This window comes from Gymnodraco acuticeps, unplaced genomic scaffold (assembly GCF_902827175.1).
Source record: "Gymnodraco acuticeps unplaced genomic scaffold, fGymAcu1.1, whole genome shotgun sequence".
Lineage (NCBI taxonomy): Eukaryota > Metazoa > Chordata > Actinopteri > Perciformes > Bathydraconidae > Gymnodraco > Gymnodraco acuticeps.
The window spans coordinates 3,004,041-3,025,834 of record NW_022990502.1 but is presented as its reverse complement, the minus strand read 5'-3'; the positions used below and the strand labels follow the sequence as shown (position 1 = coordinate 3,025,834).

Below are 21,794 nucleotides of genomic sequence, written 5' to 3'. Positions count from 1 at the left end.
CTTCTTTCAAAAAACACTTAAATTGATGAATTGACATAAAGTTGAATCAAACTTGAGGCTTTTGATTCGGCACTATGTTACTGAAATCAAGTTATTGATAAACAAGCGTGCTGTCCTCCACCTTTAAGCCAATATCTGAGTCCCTGTCCATCTTCTCATTGACTGCTGACAGTGGAGTCTAGATTATTGAGCTCAGTCGATCTGCAATAAATCAATGTGACTTGGAAACACAAATGAATTTGATGGAGCTAGTAGGAATGTAAAGGTATTTCAAATGGTTATAAACACAGATTACTGCTGTGCCCACATACTAAACAAGTTCCTTAATCCTCTTTCTCGGTTTTGTCTCCGTGTTGTTGTCTTGTGTTGCTCTGAGAAGAAGAAAGAGCGAGAGTGCATGCAGCTGCGTATCGCTGTGCTGCGGAGCGAGCTGCAGCGGCAGAGGAAGGCGCTTGGCAGGGAGATGGACCTTCGGCAGAAAGAGAGTGCACGGCTTCAGAAGAAAGGTAACGCTGTGGGGGCTCATACCACACTCAGACTGATGCAATGTTTCCCTGTGAAATGCAGGATGGGAAGGCTTATGGCTTGGATATAGAGTGGTGCAGTGATGATGTCTTTGTGTGGGTCAAACCGGAATAACAAGGGCTCCCCCAACAAAAAGTCAAAAAAGAAATTCCATTGTATTTCTGGAATATTACAGTAAATAATATCTGTGGGAAACAAACATGTCTCCACATATTAACACCACTTTATCATTTTTCAAGCATAAATGCAAACACCAGAAATAAATAACTAACAAAATATCTATAAATAAACTACGTCATGTTCACCCGCTAAGCTGAAGCCAGACTTTTATGTGCAGTGATGACATTTAGTAGTCTCATTTAGCTACTTGTAAACAACCAAGCTAACGCTTCAGACAATCCCCATTAGGCTATTAACTGGCATTTATTGTGCCTTTTTGGAAAAGTCTCATAAGCTTGTAGTTTCCACTGACCTGTGTTCAGAAATAAAACCAAAAACCCATTCAGAAAATTAAACTTTAAGACAAAGGAACCTGAAACTCATTTCCTGCTTTAGGACTCAATCCTGCTATTTGCTTTATTCATGTTTTAATAACAATATCATTGTTTAACAGATAAATACAGTCTCAGATATCATTATCAGCTGTTTCAGTTCTGGACATTTCATTTTGCTGAACAGTGCCCTTCTATTCCAATATGAAGTAATGCACCATTTTAGCATACTCTTTAGCCACAAGCAACTTTGCCAAACATGTGATAACTGAATACACACAAGGCTGCATATTGATGTTTATATTCAGAACACGAGATTAGCTCAAAATGACTGCTTTAGCGTAACAGGATCATACTGGTGGCGATACCAGTGAAAGGCATTTAGAGTTGCATACGTATCACATGAGATGATTCATCCCCCTGTAACTCATTAATAGTGCTACACACATTCAAAGCGTTTGTACTTGTCCATCATTAAATGGTGATAAACATGCAGAAATCAACTTGTATTATGGACTACAGGGCTGTGTTGCAGCTTCTAATGGAATATGAAACAAAGAAAACATAAATGACAATGTTATGACAGTTTGATCATGATTTTGTCTTTACAGAAAGCAAAGGCCTAACCAGAATATTTGTATTTGTATTCAATCAAATAGTAAATCCCTTTCAGTAAATGTAGCTTATAGAAATATTTAGATGCAACAAATAATTTCTATTATTCATGTTGATATATGCTAAGTTGCATCTCTAGAATGAGATGAAGCCCAACCCACATCAAATAATAACCTGGAAGAATAACAAAAATGACTATCTTCCATATTGTGTCGACAGTTATAAAACAAGTCTTTTTCAAAGCAGGTGTATTTATTTTGACTTCAAATATTAGTCTATAAACAAACTCTAGAAAATATTTACAACATGTATTAGATTTGCAGTTTTTATCCTTCGGCTTGTGATTTGATTGCACAGGAGACTTGGGTTTTGAACAGATGGGTCGGGGTTTCAGTGGTGTGTGACAGCAGCAGGTAGAGAGTGTGTGTGCTGTTTACCTGTTCATTCTGCAGCACAGTAGAGAGTGTTGTCACATACAGGAAACCTCTGTCACGCTGCCGCTCAGAGGAAGGGAATCACTCAACACGCATGCATATGTACCCACGAGGTGCAGTATATAGAGCCATTCCTGTGGTTTTCAGTCTGTGCCAGACCACTAAAGCAACAGTGTGTGTGCCGGGGTGTCATCGAGTTAACCCCGTGAAGTCTGCAGCTCCTGACTGATATCTGAAAGCTGGGGAGGGTTTTACTGCTGCCTCTTACTGTACACAGGGAATCAAAAAAAGGCCGGACTAGTGAAGCATGGGTTAACAAAGGTCAAATGATCACACACACACACACACACACACACACACACACACACACACACACACACACACACACACACACACACACACACACACACACACACACACACACACACACACACACACACACACATACATATATAGCTCTCGAAAAACATTAGACCACTGCAGCATTATCAGTTCTCTGGTTTTACTATTTAAAGGTATGTGTTTGAGTAAAATGCACATTTTTTTAATTTAATGTTATTAACTACTGACAACATGTATCTGTGTTGGACGTCTACAGATACTGGAATTGAATGGCTGCCATACATGTAGAGATTGAGATTTAAGAAAACATTTGAGTGGTCTATTTTTATTCTGAGCTGTCCATATACACGCACACATGTATACATAGTGTACAAGCATACATACTGTACACACACACACAACACACACACACACACACACACACACACAACACACACACACACACACACACACACACACACACACCACACACACCACACACACACACACACACACACACACACACACACACACACACACACACACACACACACACACACACACAAAGATGTCTTAATAGGTACTTTAAAATATAAAGAAATGAATTAGCATGTCCCTCCGACTTGTTTATCTTCATTTCATTGTATTCTGTGTTGGCTGCCGTACAGAAACGTTCAGTTTGATCTTTTCTCGACTTCAGCTAACTCTTTGATATTTAATTATGTGTTTCATGTGTTGTTCATAAAACCTTAGGGTTACTATCAGACCCCTAAACTGTACAGTTAGTCTGTCTACTTGAACTTGTTGCTATCGAATGAGAATAACAAAGGAAACTATTTTGACCGAGTTGTTTATTGTTAGTTGTTTTCCTTATATGGTGGAGATTGAGCCTGTTCCTGTGAAGATTGAAATGCAATCCAACTGAGCCGGCAACCTATGGTGGGGATTGGTAATGATTAGCATGAAGTCTGCACATGAATCCAGAAATACACACACACATACTAACACAAAAAGTGAGCACTAAAAGGGTTCAGGGAGAAGTTTCCTTTGTGCTGTGATTCTAAAAAAGCAAATGTCCGTTAATCCTCCGCCCCTTTACCTGTCACCACTTAGTCTACAGCCAAAAGAACCCGCTGCTCTCAGTCTCCGCCGCTCATTGAGGGCTTATTTCCAGACGGGACAAGTGCTTATTAAGAAACAGAAGAACAAATTCCTTCAGCTGTTAAAGAGGGAAAAGGTATTCAGGATAAGTTGAAATGCTGTAGCTGAATAGCGCTTGCTGAAATTCTTGTTGTTTTTTCCCAGACTCATAACTCAAAAGCTAAAAGCCATATGCTGCTGAGCTCGGCTTCCAGCGTGTTGTTTAACTCTTCCAATCAGCCTGCACACACTCATTTGTTTCACTATGGGAAAAAGGCCTGCATTCATTACAGACAGGATACTCTGGGAGACAGGCGTTTACAGTATCTCGTACAGCAGCTCGATTTTTTTGTCTGATTATATTTATATTGGCACCGCAACGTGTTTGTTTCATCTGATCTCATCTTTCAGTTGGACACATATCATTTTATCGGTTGTCTTAAATATCATTTTGTAACTTTCCTCTTGGGAGTCCATTGGCTTGTCTGTCAAAGCATTCAATAATATAGATTACTCATCACACAAGCTGCTATCTAAGCTAATGTTGATAGAAGTGACTGTTTCATCCGTTGAACTTTCACACATTCCAGTGCTTATTAGATACAGGTTTCTTTTAAAGTTTTATGGACGGTTTAATAGTTGGCGTAAGTTCTTTGCTATGCGATATTTCCCCCGAGGGAATACTGCATGGAGTGTTAATCTTCATTCTTGTTCACGTTCTCTAGGATCTCATGTGTATCTGAATGTGTGGTCCTCCCATCTCTTACACAATCCTCAGGCTCATTAGCAAGTCTCTCTTATCAACCTGTCCTTCGCAGGAAACTGCCCCTTCTCAAAAGACATGGCCCAGAAAACCTAAACACACAGTTGTGGTTCTGCAGGTGTGTGCGTCCACATGTGAGCCAGCATATAAAGACAAGGCAAAAGCTGTGTGTCTGTGTTTATTTGTTCTTTGCCATCCTGGACATTGTTAGCATAGCTCTGAAAAGCATCAGCAGTGGATATCATCCTGATGACAGGTTAACGACTAGCTGTTCTATGCACTCTGATTTACTGTAAAGGCAGTGAAATCATAGCAGGGGTGTAGACTCAAAGGAAAGAAAAGCTGTTGTTTTTCACTTCTCTTGCAAACGCACACACGCTAAGTCCACTGCACGCCTTTCACATAATCCATAACAGAGGACATAGGAGCATGACCGCATTTCTTTTCCTTCTTTACGACTGCAAATTTAAAATACAAGTATTTCTCTCCTCCTCCACATTGAATGACTTTGGTTTTGGTGGGGTCACACTCTTGTCACAATTTCCTCCAGTCTAATTTCCCTCCTTCCACCTGAAGCAGATGACTTAAATCAGGTCTGAGAACAGTGTTTATTGTGCTTGGTAACGGTAGTTATTCTCACGCTCTGAACAGAGCCAGAGCTCCTGACCAATACATGTCAGTGGTTGGGTTTCTTAAGTGTAAGGAACACAGATTTGTGAAGGTATGGTGTGAGGAGGTATTTGTCACCTTAGAGAGAAGGTCTCATATTGAAGCTATCATCATTAGGGCTCCTTTAGCAGCAGCTTTACACATGTATGTCCCTCAGCTGGCTGCCGTTTCTCTGCATAATGACGCACTAGCATGTCTTTCTACATTTCTCTTGCTTTTTATTAACCCCCCCATCATCCAAATCTGTCTTTGTCACAGCAAAACCTTCCCTCCCAAAGTATGGACATAGCCTTTGAACTTCCATAATGCAGATCACTCGATACACATGTTGCAAAGTCAAACTGAACACCACCATGCTTTGTAATAAACAGTTTGTTAGTTTATAGTTTTTAATGTGAGACAGATAACATGAGCCTTTTGAAAGACATTTGATATGGCATTTCTCATGAACATTTTGCCGTGTCATTTACAACGATGTGTGTTTCTCAATAGCTTCAGTGATCAGTTGTGTCTTGTTACTGATTAAAAGGACCACAGAGGGTAAATATTTTGACAAGAAAGCTGTCACCTCTCCAGCCTTTGCACTGTTTGCATGATCCACAACAGGACCTGTAGTCAGGATCAGTGGAACATGTTCTTAGGAATACCTCCAAGTCCAAGCAGGAACACTTCAGGTCATTCTGGTCAAACTCAGAAACCATAACACTGGTGGTTCATTTTGCAGTTTGATTTCTTTCAAAATCTCCCGGTAGCTTAAGAATTTCCTTTTTGATAAAGCTTATAGTGAGGGCTGGTTCAAGTCAAGCCTGAGCCACCAAAACTGTGATTCTGATCCACAACGGGGACATTTACGTTATTACAACAGCAGGAGTGGAGTGCACCAGCTGGGCGTAAGCTGGGCGAAACTCTACGTCCGACGTAGAACCGAAGGTTAAGACCAAACTAAAGTTATGACTAGTGCACCACTTAGACTTAAGCCCTGTACTGTATGCGTTGCGCCCTGGTGTAACTTTTATGCCTAGTATGGAGCATGCGTAAATCGGAAAGACAGACTAGTATCCATAGTAACTTAAAACAGGCGAGAAGGAAAAATAACTATGGCAGTGCGTCTTGTTTACATGTTGTAACAACGAAAGGGCATTAAGAAGAGTGTCATTTGTGATGGAACAAACCCACTGGACATCTATTCAGTGAGCTGATAGAGAGGTTTCGTTTTGGCAGACAAGCCCTTTTTGATTGAATGGAGGAGATCTCCCCTCAACCACAGAACGGATCAGACAGAAACGCTGCGCTCTCCCTAACCTTGCAGGTGCTGATTGCGCTCAGATTTTACTTTAATACTGTGGGAGACATGATTAATGTTCATCGCACATCTGCATGTCGGGCTATTAGACAAGTTTCCTTGGCTCTCCAGCGCCGCCTTAGGAATTATATTCACTTACCAACACAAGAAGAAGCAGCAAAATCCTCCTGGCATCCGTGACGACTTAACCGCAATCACATAATAAACAACATACAGTATAGCCCTGTACATTTGTAATATGAACGCAGTTTTTTTGCAATTGCATTTCAATAAGCTCCCATTGTGACCACATATTTTCATTAGGCCGTTTTATAGCCTATTTTATTCAAAAAACACACACAAGAACATTAGATAACAACATTTAGAGAACTATTCACATGAAATTGAGATACAAACAAGTACAACAAATATGATTAGAGAATGGTGAATGACAAATTGTCTTCTTCAGTGATTCTTTGCTGATTCTTAAGAATGATAATTTTGAGTCTTAATTTCTCCTTCTCCAGCTCAATTTTGTCATGTTCCGCTCTCAGTTGTGCGGTCTCCACCTCCACATGAACGATCTCTTTCTCCACCAGTTCACGCTGTAGCTCTGTAAAATCCCTCTTTCTTTTTCGGGGTGTGGGCGTCATTTTTCTCTTCTTTTGGTTTCCGTTATCCATGACTTCGTTATACAAGTCTTGCTCTGAATGGAGGAGTTTGAGTGTTAAATTATGTAGACGTGTGTTGCTTGGCAACAATTACTGTTTTGCGTGTATTCACGTGGACGCGCATATTAAGACCAGGCGCAGCTACGACCAAGACTAGTCAGGCTTGGTGCACTCGGTGTAAATTCGAATCACTAAGTCAGGCGTAGCTAAGCCCGACGTTAGAGTTAAGACCTACTTTTTTACGCCCAGCTGGTGCACTCCACTCGAAGTCTAGTGCAGATAAAGTAAAGAGGATAGACTTACATAATATATTAAAACAATTAAGCACATGTTATTAATAATTAAAAACACATTAAGTAAAAATAAACAACAGATAAGTAAGCCATTGTGAAAAATAATCTAAGTAGCCTTATATATTTGTGTTTATTATAAGTGACCATATAAAATGTTAGAAGTAGCTGGTACTATTTACCGTATCTAGTTCTGCTGCTATAGCCTTAGACTGTTGGGGGACTTTGACCTCTCACCTTTTCCCTCTCTTCCCCCATTTCTCTCTCATCATCAGACTCACCAGTAAGGCCACAACCCAGCGCTCATGGTTAATATACACATAGGGTGTCAAATATTGCATGTTGGCTGACGTGGTTTATGCCACGCTTTGTCTGTCCATACCCTGATAACAACTGGAACAGGTTAGCGGGATGAAAGGATGAGAAGATGGATAGAACAGATAGAACAGAGCTGGGCATTACATGAAAGCAAGAGAGCAATACAGGCCTACGCAGTCGGGGTTTTGGATGGCCTTTCTGATCCCTGTCTCTAATCTGATGGACTACCTTTTTATTTTCTTCCTCCCGTCGTCTCCATCAAGATATCTCTTTAACACCCGTATAGTGTCAGTTCAGGCAGCATGTAAGTGAAAGTATGTGATAAAAAGCAGCTGATCTATCTGATTACATGTGATTTGATCATCTTAAATGCTCTAAACTCACTTTTCTGACAAATGCGGTCATACTATCAAGTTTTTGGACAATGTTAGGACATTTTGAAATACTTTCTTGCCTTTCAGTATAAGAATGCAAGTAAACATCAGGTTAAGTTATTAAGAAGTACACTGGAAACAGCAATTATTTCATATGTAAAAGAATCATTAAGCAATGTTCTGTCTGGTTCCTCATCGATTCCTAAGAAAGGTTTGAACCTCCTATGCATACTTCTAAATTGCTGGTTACACACAAGCGTCAAGCAATGAGTGCAGGGGTTTGGATATGGTAGACCACTGTTTGTGGTTTCACACAAAATCTTACCTTTCATTCCTGTTTTTTTTTGCTTCCAACATAATTACACATTGCACTTCTATAACATTATTGGACTCACAATTGGACAGTTATTAAGAAAATATCAAAGTCAACTTTATTGTCAATCTTCCAGTTTGTGTGTACAGACAGAGAGTTTCCCACAATCCCGAATATAAAAACAAATGTATATAAAAATGTGTGCGTATATGTATATATGTATGTATATATATGTATATATATGTATATATGTATATTTGTATATATGTATATACATATGTATATACATATGTATATATGTGTATATATATGTATATGTATATATGTATATGTATATACATATATATGTATATGTATATACATATATATATGTGTATATACATATATATGTATATGTATATACATATATATATGTGTATATATATATATGTGTATATATGTGTATGTATATATATATATGTGTATATATGTATGTATATATGTATATATATATGTGTATGTATATGTATATATGTATGTATATATGTATATATATATATATATATATGTGTATGTATATATATATATATGTGTATGTATATATATATGTGTATGTATATATGTATGTATATATGTATGTATATATGTATGTATATGTATATATATATGTATGTATATGTATATGTATATGTATATATGTATGTATATATATATGTATATATGTATGTATATATACGTATATATGTATATACATATATATATGTATGTATATATATATGTATATATGTATGTATATATATATGTATATATGTATGTATATATACGTATATATGTATATACATATATATATTTTATATTTATTTGTATGCCTCCCATCCTGGTGACAGCCAAGGTGGGAGGCATTATTTCTTCAAGTTTTTTGTATGTACATCTGTACATTTTATTTTGGTGAACATGAATTAGGGAATTTGGGACAAGCTGCCCCATGGATTAATTCAATATAAATTCAGTCAAATTTACAATAGGTTGAATTGATGAAGTGTTGACATGGATGTAAACTGCGATGGCGGAAGAATTTAACCTTGAGCAGTTATTTCAGTTTTCATTTCTGACTTGGTTGAAGCATTCAGCTCCAACCGATGCTGACATCACTTGAGGTAATAAATCAGACTCCCTATGGAGCCACAAATACTGTATGCAACAGTTTCTTTCGAAAATTCCTTAGTCCTCCCTAACCCTGTAAACAGATTTTAATATGTTTCTTTCCTCACCAACTTCCTCCTGCTCTTCCTGGTGGATCATTCAGCCCTCTCAGTTAAGCCTGAATACTATGCAGTCCTTAGTGCATGTTAACTGAGACCCCCGAGAAGTATCCCTATCACTAAACCAAGCAGCCTCTGTGTTCACCTTTCTGTGGAGGAGCAGTAACTTAACAACTAGGGCCAAGCACTTCCTGTTCATTGACCAGCCATTACAGGGAAATCCTGATAACCAATGTTTATATTTACAGTCTGATATTAAATAATATATGTTTTTTAGCTTTGATGGCTTTGCATGAAGGCACTGTTCTTTCTACGCCACCATATTATTATACAGTTTGTACAACTCAGTAATCACAAGTCACAAGAAAGTGCTATTTCACTGGGTGTCCCCCAGAGGTCAGTACTGGGTCCACTCCTATTCATCACATATCTCCTCCCCCTGGGCACAATCCTCCGTCACCATGAGGTTAATTTTCACTGCTACGCCGACGACACACAGGTCTACATTTCCTCCAAACCCACCAGTGCCCTGCCCCCAACCTCCCTCACCACCTGCCTTGAGGACATCAGGAGCAGGATGAGCAGGAATTTCCTGAAGCTTAACAGTAGCAAAACTGAGGCCCTGCTCATCGGCTCCACCCTCACCAAGTCACATAACACCCCAGCACCAAACATCATCATTGACGGCTTCCCCATACCATTCGCTGCCCAAGTGAAAAGCCTCGGTGTCATTCTGGACAGCTCCCTCTCATTCGCACCACACATTAAAAACATCACCCACACTGCCTTCTTCCATCTTCGGAACATCTCCAGACTCCGCTCATCTCTGTCCCAACCCAGCACTGAAATCCTGGTCCACTCATTCGTCACATCCCGGATTGATTACTGCAATGCACTTCTGACTTGCCTTCCCATCAAACTCCTCAATAGACTGCAAATAATCCAGAACTCTGCTGCCCGGATCATCACCCGCACCAACTCATCCGACCACATCACCCCCATTCTCACTCAGCTACACTGGCTTCCTATACGCTACCGTATTGACTACAAAAACCTTCTACTCTCTTATAAAGCTCTCCATAACCTTACCCCCATCTACATCACAGACCTCCTTCACGAGTACACCCCTTCCCGCACCCTCCGCTCTTCGTCCGTAGGACTTCTGATCGTCCCAAGCTCTCGCCTCAAAACCATGGCTTTCAGCTGCTCGGCTCCCAGACTCTGGAACTCCCTGCCACTACACATCCGACAGTCTGATTCCATAACAACATTCAAAACCCAACTCAAAACCCACCTGTTCAAACTGGCATTTTCTTTATAAACTGTACCCTGTGTCCTTCTGTAGTCCATTTCCTGTTGTTTGTCTTGTTTTACCCCAGCTGATATTTCACTAAATCCACAGTTTTAATTGTTCCCTATATTGCCCCTATGCCCTGTAAGGTGTCCTTGGGTGCTATGAAAGGCGCCTCCCAAATAAAATGTATTATTATTATTATTATTATTATAATAATAATATTCCCCATCCACAGTCCTTTAGCTGTGGTACCTCATGGTCAGCCTCACAGTGATTTGAGTGGTTGAGTTCTTACTCAGGAATCCACAGGTTTTAATAATGATCACTGTCCATGTGATTTTGCCTTTTACAGTTTTCAACACAGAAAGGCTAAACTAAATGAGCTTGTGGGCAAAAAAGCAAAGAAGAATATGTAGGAATTATATCCTTTACTTACAATGGGGACTGTGTGTAATAACTGCTGCAAAACAGAACAAATTAAAGTAGTGCTAAGATTGAAATCATGTTGTGTTTTGGACACATCTATTTATTCGTTTTTTCAAAAAATAAATAAGGATGTTAATGTGCCATACCTCTTGTTTATCTAAACTGTTAATCCATAACCTTTTGGTGGGTTGCTTACTGTATGTGTTCCATCCTGTGTTGCTGTATGAAGACAGATTAGAGAAATATTCTGACGACCCTAAATTATACTTTGCTTCTCTCCGGTTTTCTGCTACACTGAGGTATTGTGAGCTTGCCAATACTGCAGTTACACAACTTCCCCACGCTCTATTATCACCGTTTCTTATCTGTCGGATTTTATTTATTTGCCCAGCTCTATATTTACCAAGTCTGACAAATCCTATAATTTGCATACATATGTTGTTTGGTTTTATGTGGTGTGAGAAGGAAATAGGTTTTGGCCTGATCAAAAGAGCTGTTTGATCTTGCATGAGTTTAACAGTGGATGGCAGTCACTCAAACAAAAGCCCACCTGGCTGTTCAGATGCAGAAGAACAGAAAATAATACACACCTCATAATTTACCCTTTCCCCCCCCCCCCCGTCTCTATCAGAGGAAGCATTCTCCGCTCAACACGAAAGTCTGAAGGAGGAGAGAGAATCGTTAACCAAGCTGCAGAAGGAATGCACTGCCAAGAGGTATGTGTGAACCTGTTATTAGCTATTGCTTTATGTCTGCAAAGAAAACACACTTTCTAAACGCAATCATCTCCAGACATTAACCAGAGCCCAGTAGATGATGAGACCCAGTAGATGATGAGACCCAAAGTGTTGCACAGTCCTATTGAATTGTGATGGGGCCTTACCCTGCTCCCTGCCTCCCACCGTTCTCTTTCAAAACAACACCATGTTTTCGCGACTGGCGCTGCCTATTTATGTGTTCTCAACAGAGAGTTTGCACATTGTGCTTAAAAGCCGATAGGCCTGTGTTTGCCTTGGCCTGCGGGAAGACGTGTTCGGAGGTTGTCAACCCTGGATACAGCTTTGTTTGTCTGAGAAGTACCTGGCAGTCACAGAGGCTAAACCAGAGCCCCACGAAGGCGAGCAGGGGCCAAGATACCTAGCAAACAGGAAATTAACACCGACATTTGTACATCTGCCTTGCATCCATTCCTTGGAAATATCAGTGTTGTTAGGTTTTTTTTACTTTCAGTGAGGGAAAAGTTATGCTGAGCATGCCCAGCATTCTCAGCCTATCCACATTCCTGTTTAATATCTCACGGCTGCAGTTGAACAGCTTATCTCACACAATTGGGGCTAAAAGTTATCAGTTTGTTAAACATCTTTAATTGTTGAAGCTGTAGTTGTTGAGTGTCCTTTTGGGAAACAAGAAAGGACTCTACTTTGAATCTCTAGATCCCATAGCATGCTTAAAGTGTAAAACTTTTTTACAATGAAATTTGACACTGGGCTTAAGTATAGAATAATACTACTTTAATAGTTCTATTTCGTAACATGTATTAAGGACTTTTGCGGATGTATATGAAGACATTAACCTATAATAAGCTTATGAAATACAGCCTTGTTAAGGGTTAAACCAGTAGTTACCAACCTATCTTGGCTCTGTAATGGTAAATTGTAATTCAACCCCCTCAAAGAGCTTTTACATATACAAGTCATCATTCTCCCATTCAAACACATTCACACTGAAGTATAGGCTGGCTCACCTGCTCTTGGAGACACTCACACACATTGGCACACCGTTGACCAATGTGTTTTTCTTCTTCCCAACCCCATTAATGACCTCATAACCCCCCCTCCACCCAACCCCCAGATTTATCTTGTAAGCCATTGATTGCTCTGACCACTAGATTGGAGCCACCAGACAAAACTAACTGTTACATTTTCAGGTAAAGCAGTGCTACGTATACATTCATGCATCAGTGTTCCAAAAACGTTTCTGCTGCAGAATGAGTACTTTTAAGTATAAGTATACATTTTGGGAAATACTTTTATATTTTATAAGCACCCAAACAAGGGTGGTATGGAACTTCTCACCTGGCTCTCTGCCAGAAGGTATACAGTAAATGTTCTGTTTTTACCAAAATGTTGAACTCCTTCTTTATGTACTGTTCATTTGCCTATTTTAGTAACGGTGTTTTCACCTTGGGACACATTAAGATGAGGCATTTCAGATCTGGACAGATGAGTTAAGTCAAATCAGACATTCATTACACACCCATCTGTCTTTGCTTTTACAGAGAGTTCCCTGGGAAATAGAAATGATAAGAGCCTACTAACCACAGTCAAAGCCTAAAAGGATATTTGCGTGTAAGGCGAGGAGAATGGATGGCAGGGGGCCATCACATTCAATAACCATTTACCCCCAAAAATCCCTTTTTGTCTCCATGAAATGATGGGCTATTACCCATAAGTAGTGGTGTACGTATTGTAGAGGACACCCACACACTATTCATCCAAAGCAGCCCATCTGTGTTCTGGAAGTAACTATTTTAGCTGCAGAGATGTAAAATATGTTTTAATTTGGGAACAGTTTCAAAAACGCAAATACTAGATTATTTGAACAAAACAGTTAACAAGCAACAAACCCTATTCAGCACATACTGTAGGGTCTCAGCTAGTCATTTCATTTCTAGAAAACCCTGGCTCTGAGGTTATTCTTTTACATTTGAAACAAGGGTAGGCCAATTTATTATTGTCTCCACACAGGTCTGAAATTATTTGGTAATTATAGTATATCATAATGATTTTCATGTAAATACACCTTTGGGTTCTGTTGTGGTCAAACAACACAGCGTGCAAACCACTTAATTTCAAGTACACACAGAGCTCAGTACTCACTGCACGATACTTTACAAGTTGACCTGAACGACTAATAATGACTGTTCTAGTATGGATATAAAATTACTAGTAAATCGGTATTTTACAGTAAAGTTGCACTAAACTGGCTCTCCAATAAGTAACTACGCTTTCATCAATACAAAGACCTATAAGGACTACATCTGGGTGGCTCCTGCTCCTGGGGTTAATGGGCGCCGACCAATCAGAGGGTCAGTGGTTCAATTCTGAGCCTGTCAAAGTGTCCTTGGGCAAGACACTTAGACTGGAACCACACGAGAACGGTAAAGCAAACGAACAGAATTCGATATCAAAAAAGTCTTCCGTCCACACGCAATAGGCACCAGAAACGTGTCCGTTCACACGAGACCGCTCGAAAGCGCTGGAGACGCTGTAGTACATATGCCAGGCCTGTAAGTGGCGCTGTACTTCTGCAAGAAAATACACCAAAAGCAGCGAAGAAGACTTCCCGCGCATGGTTGCCATGGTTTCCCTTCTGTTTATTCTCCGCGGTGGACGCTCTGGCTCTTTTTCTCCCTCCCTGAGGCAAGCGTTTGCTCCTGCTGTAAATCTCTCAGGTAGTCCACCAGCAGATGAAAAACCCCCACCTCTCCGCCTCTTCCAAGGGACGAGGGAACCGTGCGGCAGACTTTCCGGTCAACATGTCCGTTAAAGTTTAAATCTTCTGGACAAAATTTGAAAAGTGCCGGTCAGAGGTCTTCTTTGTTATTTATTGAGCTTTAAAACAAATTGATAACGACTCTATATAATAATATAAGAATAATAAATGGAGCCTCTCTTTTCCTCCCCCTCTTCTGAGAGCCCAGCAGCTGATCTCTGAGCAGGAGACGTGGGGAGAGGCGGGGCTATTGCTTCATCGTTATCAGAAAAATGATCGTATTGGGCGTAGACACGGAGCCGTTTGGCCCCCCAGAGCGTTGCGTCCCCAGATCTATGATCTCAGATTATGTGTTATGTGTCTTATAGAAAATAAGGATTCAAGTCAAGAGATTGTCTTTGATCTGTCCATCATAAATCTATTAAGTTCATAGTGGGACCCTGTGGAGCAGCCATCAGCAGTTTCATTTCCACTTCCTCCTATCACTTTCGACAAAACTGCGTCACCTACCTTCTCATCTCTGCTCTTCCTTTAGTCCCCCCTCTGAATGTTCTCCTCTCGTAGCTACAGCGCATGTCTCCTCCTGCTGCTGGTTACTCACTGTGTCGTATTGTCTCCCCAGAGAGCAGTTCCTCAAGTCCAACGCCCAGCTCACCTTCCGCTGTCGGCAGCTCCTCTCTGAGCTCTCCTACATCTACCCCATTGATGTGGTGAGTTGAAACTGGTGGTACACTGCTGCACAACACACTGTTGACAGGGCAACTGCAAGAATGATCTGGTCCCAGCACCACGGCTTTGATCAGGCAGAAAGGGTGCAGATACTGTGTTGCGTTCACAACAGTTCAAAGGAATGCTGTGAGTGTTATTTCTACTGCAGTGTTTTAGGAGATAATTCAGAGGCATTGCCTTTCTGTTTCACGGGCCTCTCTGATAAATATGACAGTCCTTTTTAGTATATCTTTTCTATTTTTTTCTCTCAAACTAAGTATGAAATGAATGAACCAAATGTCAAACATTACACAGGAAAAGTAACAGGGTTACAAGTAGCTATAATTTGATCATCGAGAAAAGCTCATGAAGTCATAACTGCTGAACGATATGTGGAAAGAAGGCTCTATAGAGCGCTCTGTTAAACATGAGCCTGGCATTGCTCTTATTCTCTTCGATTAATGATGAATAATAGGCTGCTCTGGCAGTACCAGAGCATTCTTTTGTTTGTTAAGATTATCCAGCCAAAATAAATGAGATTCTTCCAGATTAGTGGAACTCCTTTCAAGTTGTCTCAACTTTTGCTTTAGTTTGTGCTAAAGCTATGGAACCTTCTTCTTTTTTTTTTTTTTGTGGAGCGACATTTGCTGCCAGACTCTAGCACTGTCAACAACATGATCAATTTAGAGGGACTAACGTCAGCGTAGGAGCCCTCCGTTACACTAACACATGTATTGACTTGAACAGATAGAATCTCTAACTGTCAGATAGGTACATTTTGATTAAAGACAAATCGAATATAATGATGGGCTAAATGCCATATTAAGGCTATTATTTTGCATGACACGACACACAATGATGGAATAATTTAAAATCAGTGCCTCTGCCAAAGCTGGTGTTCCAGGTTTCATCCTGTCTGCTTTCTGTGTCTGATCATTGTCTTTAATATGAAACCTCCTATTTAAATCCACAGGCCAATCAGTCAGATTATGTCATCTGCGAAGTGAAGCTGCCGAACTCTGAAGACTTTCAAGGTAATTGTATTACGTGCCCGCTTGTGAGTGTCTGGGTTACAGGAGGGTAGTCTGTGGTGAAGCATGCAAAACAAACGCTTGTGGTTATGTAAATGTTTGGTGAATAGAAACCAATTTGAAGACCGATGATCTCATACATACAGTATCTATGATATCATACCTTTGGCTACTGTACATGGCAATTTGGCAGGGGGTATAACAGTCTTTAACGTGCATAAATGACATAATTTTATAATTACCGGTATGTCATTTAAATGCACAAAAGACATAATGATATAATTGTGTCATCAATAGTTTTACTAGCTGGGAAAAGTTGACATTCTTATTAACTCGGTCTAGTTCTATATAATAAAATGTAGATACACACAACAACACTTGTTGCCTCAGATACTGTGTGAGTATCACACTCCCTCGAAACGGCACGTACGCAAACACCTTCCTAGGTGTGTTCTCATCAAGCATCTTTGTATGTATTTTTCTTCTTCTTTCTCCTCTCTTGACTTTTTAATATTTAACAAAAGTCTTTGGAGCCAGGCATGTTGGACTTGGTTTGCATTCTTCTGTTTCTCTAAACACTTAGCCTTTCTGATCTGTTGTTGGCTGTATATGGAGGAACTTTTCTGTCTACCACAATCTTAAAAAGTGTTGTCACAAGACTGGTTCCAGCCCACCAATGTGACACAGCTACAATAGAGTGGTGCAAGAATGAGTCCTAAAACCCAGAAATGAGTTTTACAACATGTGTTTTCCTCGTCTCAAAGTCAACAGTCTTTTGAATGTGTTTTGGTTATATGCCTAAAATAAGATTTCTGGCTAACACAAGCTGAAGAGTTTTTCACGTTTTGTTCTAAGACATGAGATGTGCGGTAAATAACCTACTGGTGAATGTCTGAAGCTTTTTTGTGTCATAACACAAAGGTTAGTTAACAAGTGGCTAACTGAGACTAGTATAAGGAACTATAAACTAGTAAGTTTAAAGCTTAATGTTAGCTTTTTACTTCTGGTGATTGTTTGAGTTTTGAAGCATAAATGCAAACAGGTGTTTATATGTGGAGATTATCCTGCTGAACAAAGCATGTCATTATTCACACTTGTTTGCAACAGATCTTTTGCAGTATTCCAAACTCCCATTGCTTTTTCGTTGAGGGAGCCTTTGCGATGCTAACTTCTGGAAATACGCAATCACTGCACCTCTCTATAACTGCATGGTTTAATATCAAATACACAATATAAAGCATCAGAACTATCAAAAACACATTTTTGTCAGTAGGCAGATTCTGCCAGAAAGCCCTTATTATCATGTGGGTGTGGTAGGTCAGGGTTAGGGTCGCCCTCTGTGTGGTGATGAATGGGGATTGCTGTGACAGCGACGGAACTTGATGACTTCATGACCCCTCTATAGCTCAGATGAATTGGAGGAGGGGGGGGTTATGAATTATTTGCTCTGGCCCGCAGCACTTGTCCTACACTGAGAACACACTCGCCACTGTCCACTCCACATTCTCCAGCTCTCCAACCTCACAGCTGGTGTGGCCGAGCACGTCTCTGAACCCATAACTCACAAATACTCCCAATCTCCCCGCTCCCCGCTGTCACACTCCACCTGTTAGCTTCTTTTAGAGCACAGTGGTCACAGCCAGCCTATTTGTGTTCGCAGCTATCACTTGTTCCCATAAGGTGGAGGCCTGTGTGTGCTTCTGCCTCCCAGTGTTGCAGAGGTGGACACCTACAGTAGCAGTGAGTAAACGACCGAGCATGTGCTGTGGCAGAAGATAACACAGAACGAGTCCCTAAAACATTTAACTACCTTCCCCCTCCTGGTCAGGTGGCTTGTGGTTTGTGAAGTTTAGAGAAGAGCTGTCATGCCATCCAGGTACACTTAAAAAACTGAAACCTTGACTTTAATTAAAAACATTATGTCAACAAATCTCACATAACTGTATTCGGTTAGTTCAGGGGTCAGCAACCTTTTTGACCAAAAGAGCCATTTTGCTCCCTTTTCCAAAAAAAATGTTTGTCTGGAGCCGCAAAACATATTTCATAGCTTGATAGCTTATAAAGTTGTATTTATTGTTATATCATAGACAAAAACTACAGTTTTGTTGCATTTATTATTTATTGCATTATAAAACTGTTAACCTCTAATAAGAAACAAAGAACTCCTATAAGGAGAATTAAAAATAATACACAGGCCTACTTTAAAATAAATTAAACACAGCACTTGGGGAGTCCTCTGCACATTAGGAAAAAAAATATAATTCAAATGGGCCCACTTTGAAATAGATAAAACATATAGCTGCACCCTAAAAAGAGTTAAAGGTAGGGTTGGTCATTTTGGAGAAACCAGCTCGAGTGCGCTAGAATTTGAAAATACACAACTGGAAAAAAGCTGCCTCTTCCTTCAGACTTCCTTACAGAGTCCCTCCTCCAACACACACAAACGCGCACATGACCAATGAGGGCACGAGATAAGTTTGTGTACAGATGGAAGGCTGACAGGCAGGTAGGCCATCCAGTTACTTTAGCCGGGCCGGCTCAGATGATTGGTCGTGCTTTTTACAGTCCTACGGCTTCCACAGATGACATTTTTGTATGTATTTATTGTCAAAGCATTTAATATATTCATTGCTATCGGGACGTTAAGAGCATTCCATGGAATATAACAAAAAGTGTTTTCTGAAATAAATGACATACCCCATTGAATTATGACTGAAGATCGTCAGCTGTCTTCCTCTCCCGTGTTATTCCTCGATACGTAAAGGTTGCAGCACCTTTGACAACTTCTCTCTACATATCAAACATACCGGTAAACCAGCATCGTTTGCTGTGAAAGCATATAACTCTGTCCACGCATAATTAAATTCTGTGTTCCTCCAATACTTTTATTTTCTTTGATGTATCCATAATTCGCTCATCGAGCCGGGGGTCAGGTTATTCGCCTGCAGGAAAAGGCGCTGGTGCGGGACCGTAGCAGGATGTGACGCATATTTTAGTTGACCTAATTAAAACCGTTTAGTTTTTTTATTTATGTGTCACAGTATCACCTTAAAATACAAGATACGAAACATTTTCAACCATGCAAGAAAATATAAATTACATTACATTACATTTAGCTGACGCTTTTATCCAAAGCGACTTACAATAAGTGCGTTCGACCAACAAAATACAAACTTGAAGAAAACAGAATCATATAAGTACATCAGGTTTCATAGAGCAAAAACATTTCAAGTGCTACTCAACTGGCTTTAGGTAAGCCAGTCCTTTATTAGTATATAAGTGCTTTATTAATAGTTCTATCGCTCGAAGTGGAGTCGAAAGAGATGAGTTTTCAGTCTGCGCCGGAAGGTGTGTAAGCTTTCTGCTGTCCTGATTTCAATGGGGAGCTCATTCCACCATTTTGGAGCCAGGACAGCAAACCCACGTGTTTTTGCTGATGGGAACTTGGGTCCCCCTCGCAGTGAGGGTGCAGCGAGCCGTTTGGTTGATGCAGAGCGGAGTGCACGTGCTGGGGTGTACGGTTTAACCATGTCCTGGATGTAGGAAGGGCCAGATCCATTCGCAGCATGGTACGCAAGTACCATTGTCTTGAAGTGGATTCTAGCAGTTACCGGAAGCCAGTGAAGGGAGCGGAAGAGCGGCGTGGTGTGGGAGAATTTAGGAAGGTTGAAGACCAGACGAGCCGCTGCATTCTGGATGAGCTGCAGAGGTCGGATGGCACATGCAGGTCGACCAGCCAGGAGGGAGTTGCAGTAGTCTAGGCGTGAGATGACGAGAGCCTGGACCAGAACCTGCGTCGCTTTCTGTGTCAGCTGGGGACGTATCTTCCTGATGTTGTAAAGCGTGTATCTGCAGCAGCGGGTTGTAGCAGCGATGTTTGCAGTGAAGGACAGGTTGTTATCTAGGGTCACACCCAGATTCCTTGCAGTCTGAGTCGCGGAAACAATAGAGGTGCCGATGTTGATTGTTAGGTCAAGAGTGGGACAATCTTTTCCCGGAAGGAAAAGCAGTTCAGTCTTGTCAAGGTTGAGCTTGAGGTGATGAGCAGACATCCACTGAGAGATGTCAGCTAGACAAGCAGAGATGTGTGCGATGACCTGGGTCTCTGAGCGGGGAAAGGACAGAATGAATTGGGTGTCGTCAGCGTAGCAGTGGTATGAAAAACCATGCGGGCTAATGACAGATCCGAGCGAGTTTGTGTACAAGGAGAAGAGGAGGGGACCAAGAACAGAGCCCTGAGGGACCCCTGTAGTTAATTGACAAGGGTCGGACTCGACCCTCTCCAAGTCACCCTGTAGGTGCGTTCTTTGAGGTATGAGGTGATGAGGGAAAGTGCAGAGCCTGAAACTCCAAGTTATTGGAGAGTGCGAAGGAGGATCTGATGATTCACCGTGTCGAATGCAGCAGACAGGTCCAAAAGGATGATGACAGAGGAGAGGGAGGCTGCTTTAGCAGTGTGCAGTTCCTCCGTTACAGCAATGAGAGCAGTTTCTGTTGAGTGACCTGCCTTGAAACCAGACTGGTGCGGATCCAGAAGGTTGTTCTGATGGAGATAACAGGAGAGTTGTTTAAAGACAGCGCGTTCAAGTGTTTTAGACAGGAACGGGAGGAGAGAGACAGGCCTGTAGTTTATAACATCAGACGGGTTGAGAGTGGGTTTCTTTAGGAGAGGGTTTACTCTTGCCTCCTTGAGACTGTTTGGAAAGTGACCAGAAGTTAGAGAAGTGTTGATGAAATGGGTGAGAAACGGTAGAATATCAGGAGCGATAGTCTGAAGGAGGTTTGAAGGGATAGGGTCCAGAGTACAGGTGGTAGGGCGGGCAGAGGTAATGAGGGTAAGAACCTCACTTGGAGAGAGAGGGGAAAAGGAGGTCAGTGTGTGGGTGAAAGGAGGGTCTGGTGACCCAGCGGTGAGTATAGGTGAGTCAGAAAAAGAAGAGCGAATATCATCAACCTTTTTTTCAAAGTGGTTAACAAAGTCGCTTGACAGAAGGGAGGAGGGGGAAGGGGCTTTGGAGGGGTCCAGGAGGGAGGAGAAGATGGAAAATAGTTTTTTGGGATTGGAATAGGAAGATTGGATACTGTAGCGGTTTTGAGATTTAAAATCACAATTTCAGTCAGATCAACTACAGAGCATTTATACAGAGTACACACACTGAAACAGAGAAGTCTAAAGACAGAATGTTACTCACACAATTCTAGAAGTCACCAGTTGTCATCCTGTCAAAATCGAGTTGCACACTGGCAGGTCAGTGATTAGGATGAGATTTAAATACAGTTTCTGGGGGGGAAGTGCCCGCAGATCAGAGCTGATGGGCCTCAATCGAGACTGGCTCCCTCCTGAGTTGCTATTGTGTCTTTTCAGTGGCCCAATGGTTTTACAATTACATTAA

The 21,794-nt window shown here is 41.0% G+C and overlaps 1 protein-coding gene across 1 annotated transcript in view; it reads left to right on the top strand.

Annotated features, from left to right (window-relative positions):
- Window positions 1–21,794, top strand: part of uvrag (UV radiation resistance associated gene) — a 118,585-nt gene that overhangs the window by 17,028 nt on the left and 79,763 nt on the right. Inside the window, exons 8-11 of the mRNA XM_034226822.1 lie at window positions 380–506; window positions 11,799–11,883; window positions 15,285–15,372; window positions 16,344–16,404. Coding sequence (XP_034082713.1) covers window positions 380–506; window positions 11,799–11,883; window positions 15,285–15,372; window positions 16,344–16,404 — 361 coding nt within the window. The remainder of the gene's footprint in view (window positions 1–379; window positions 507–11,798; window positions 11,884–15,284; window positions 15,373–16,343; window positions 16,405–21,794) is intronic.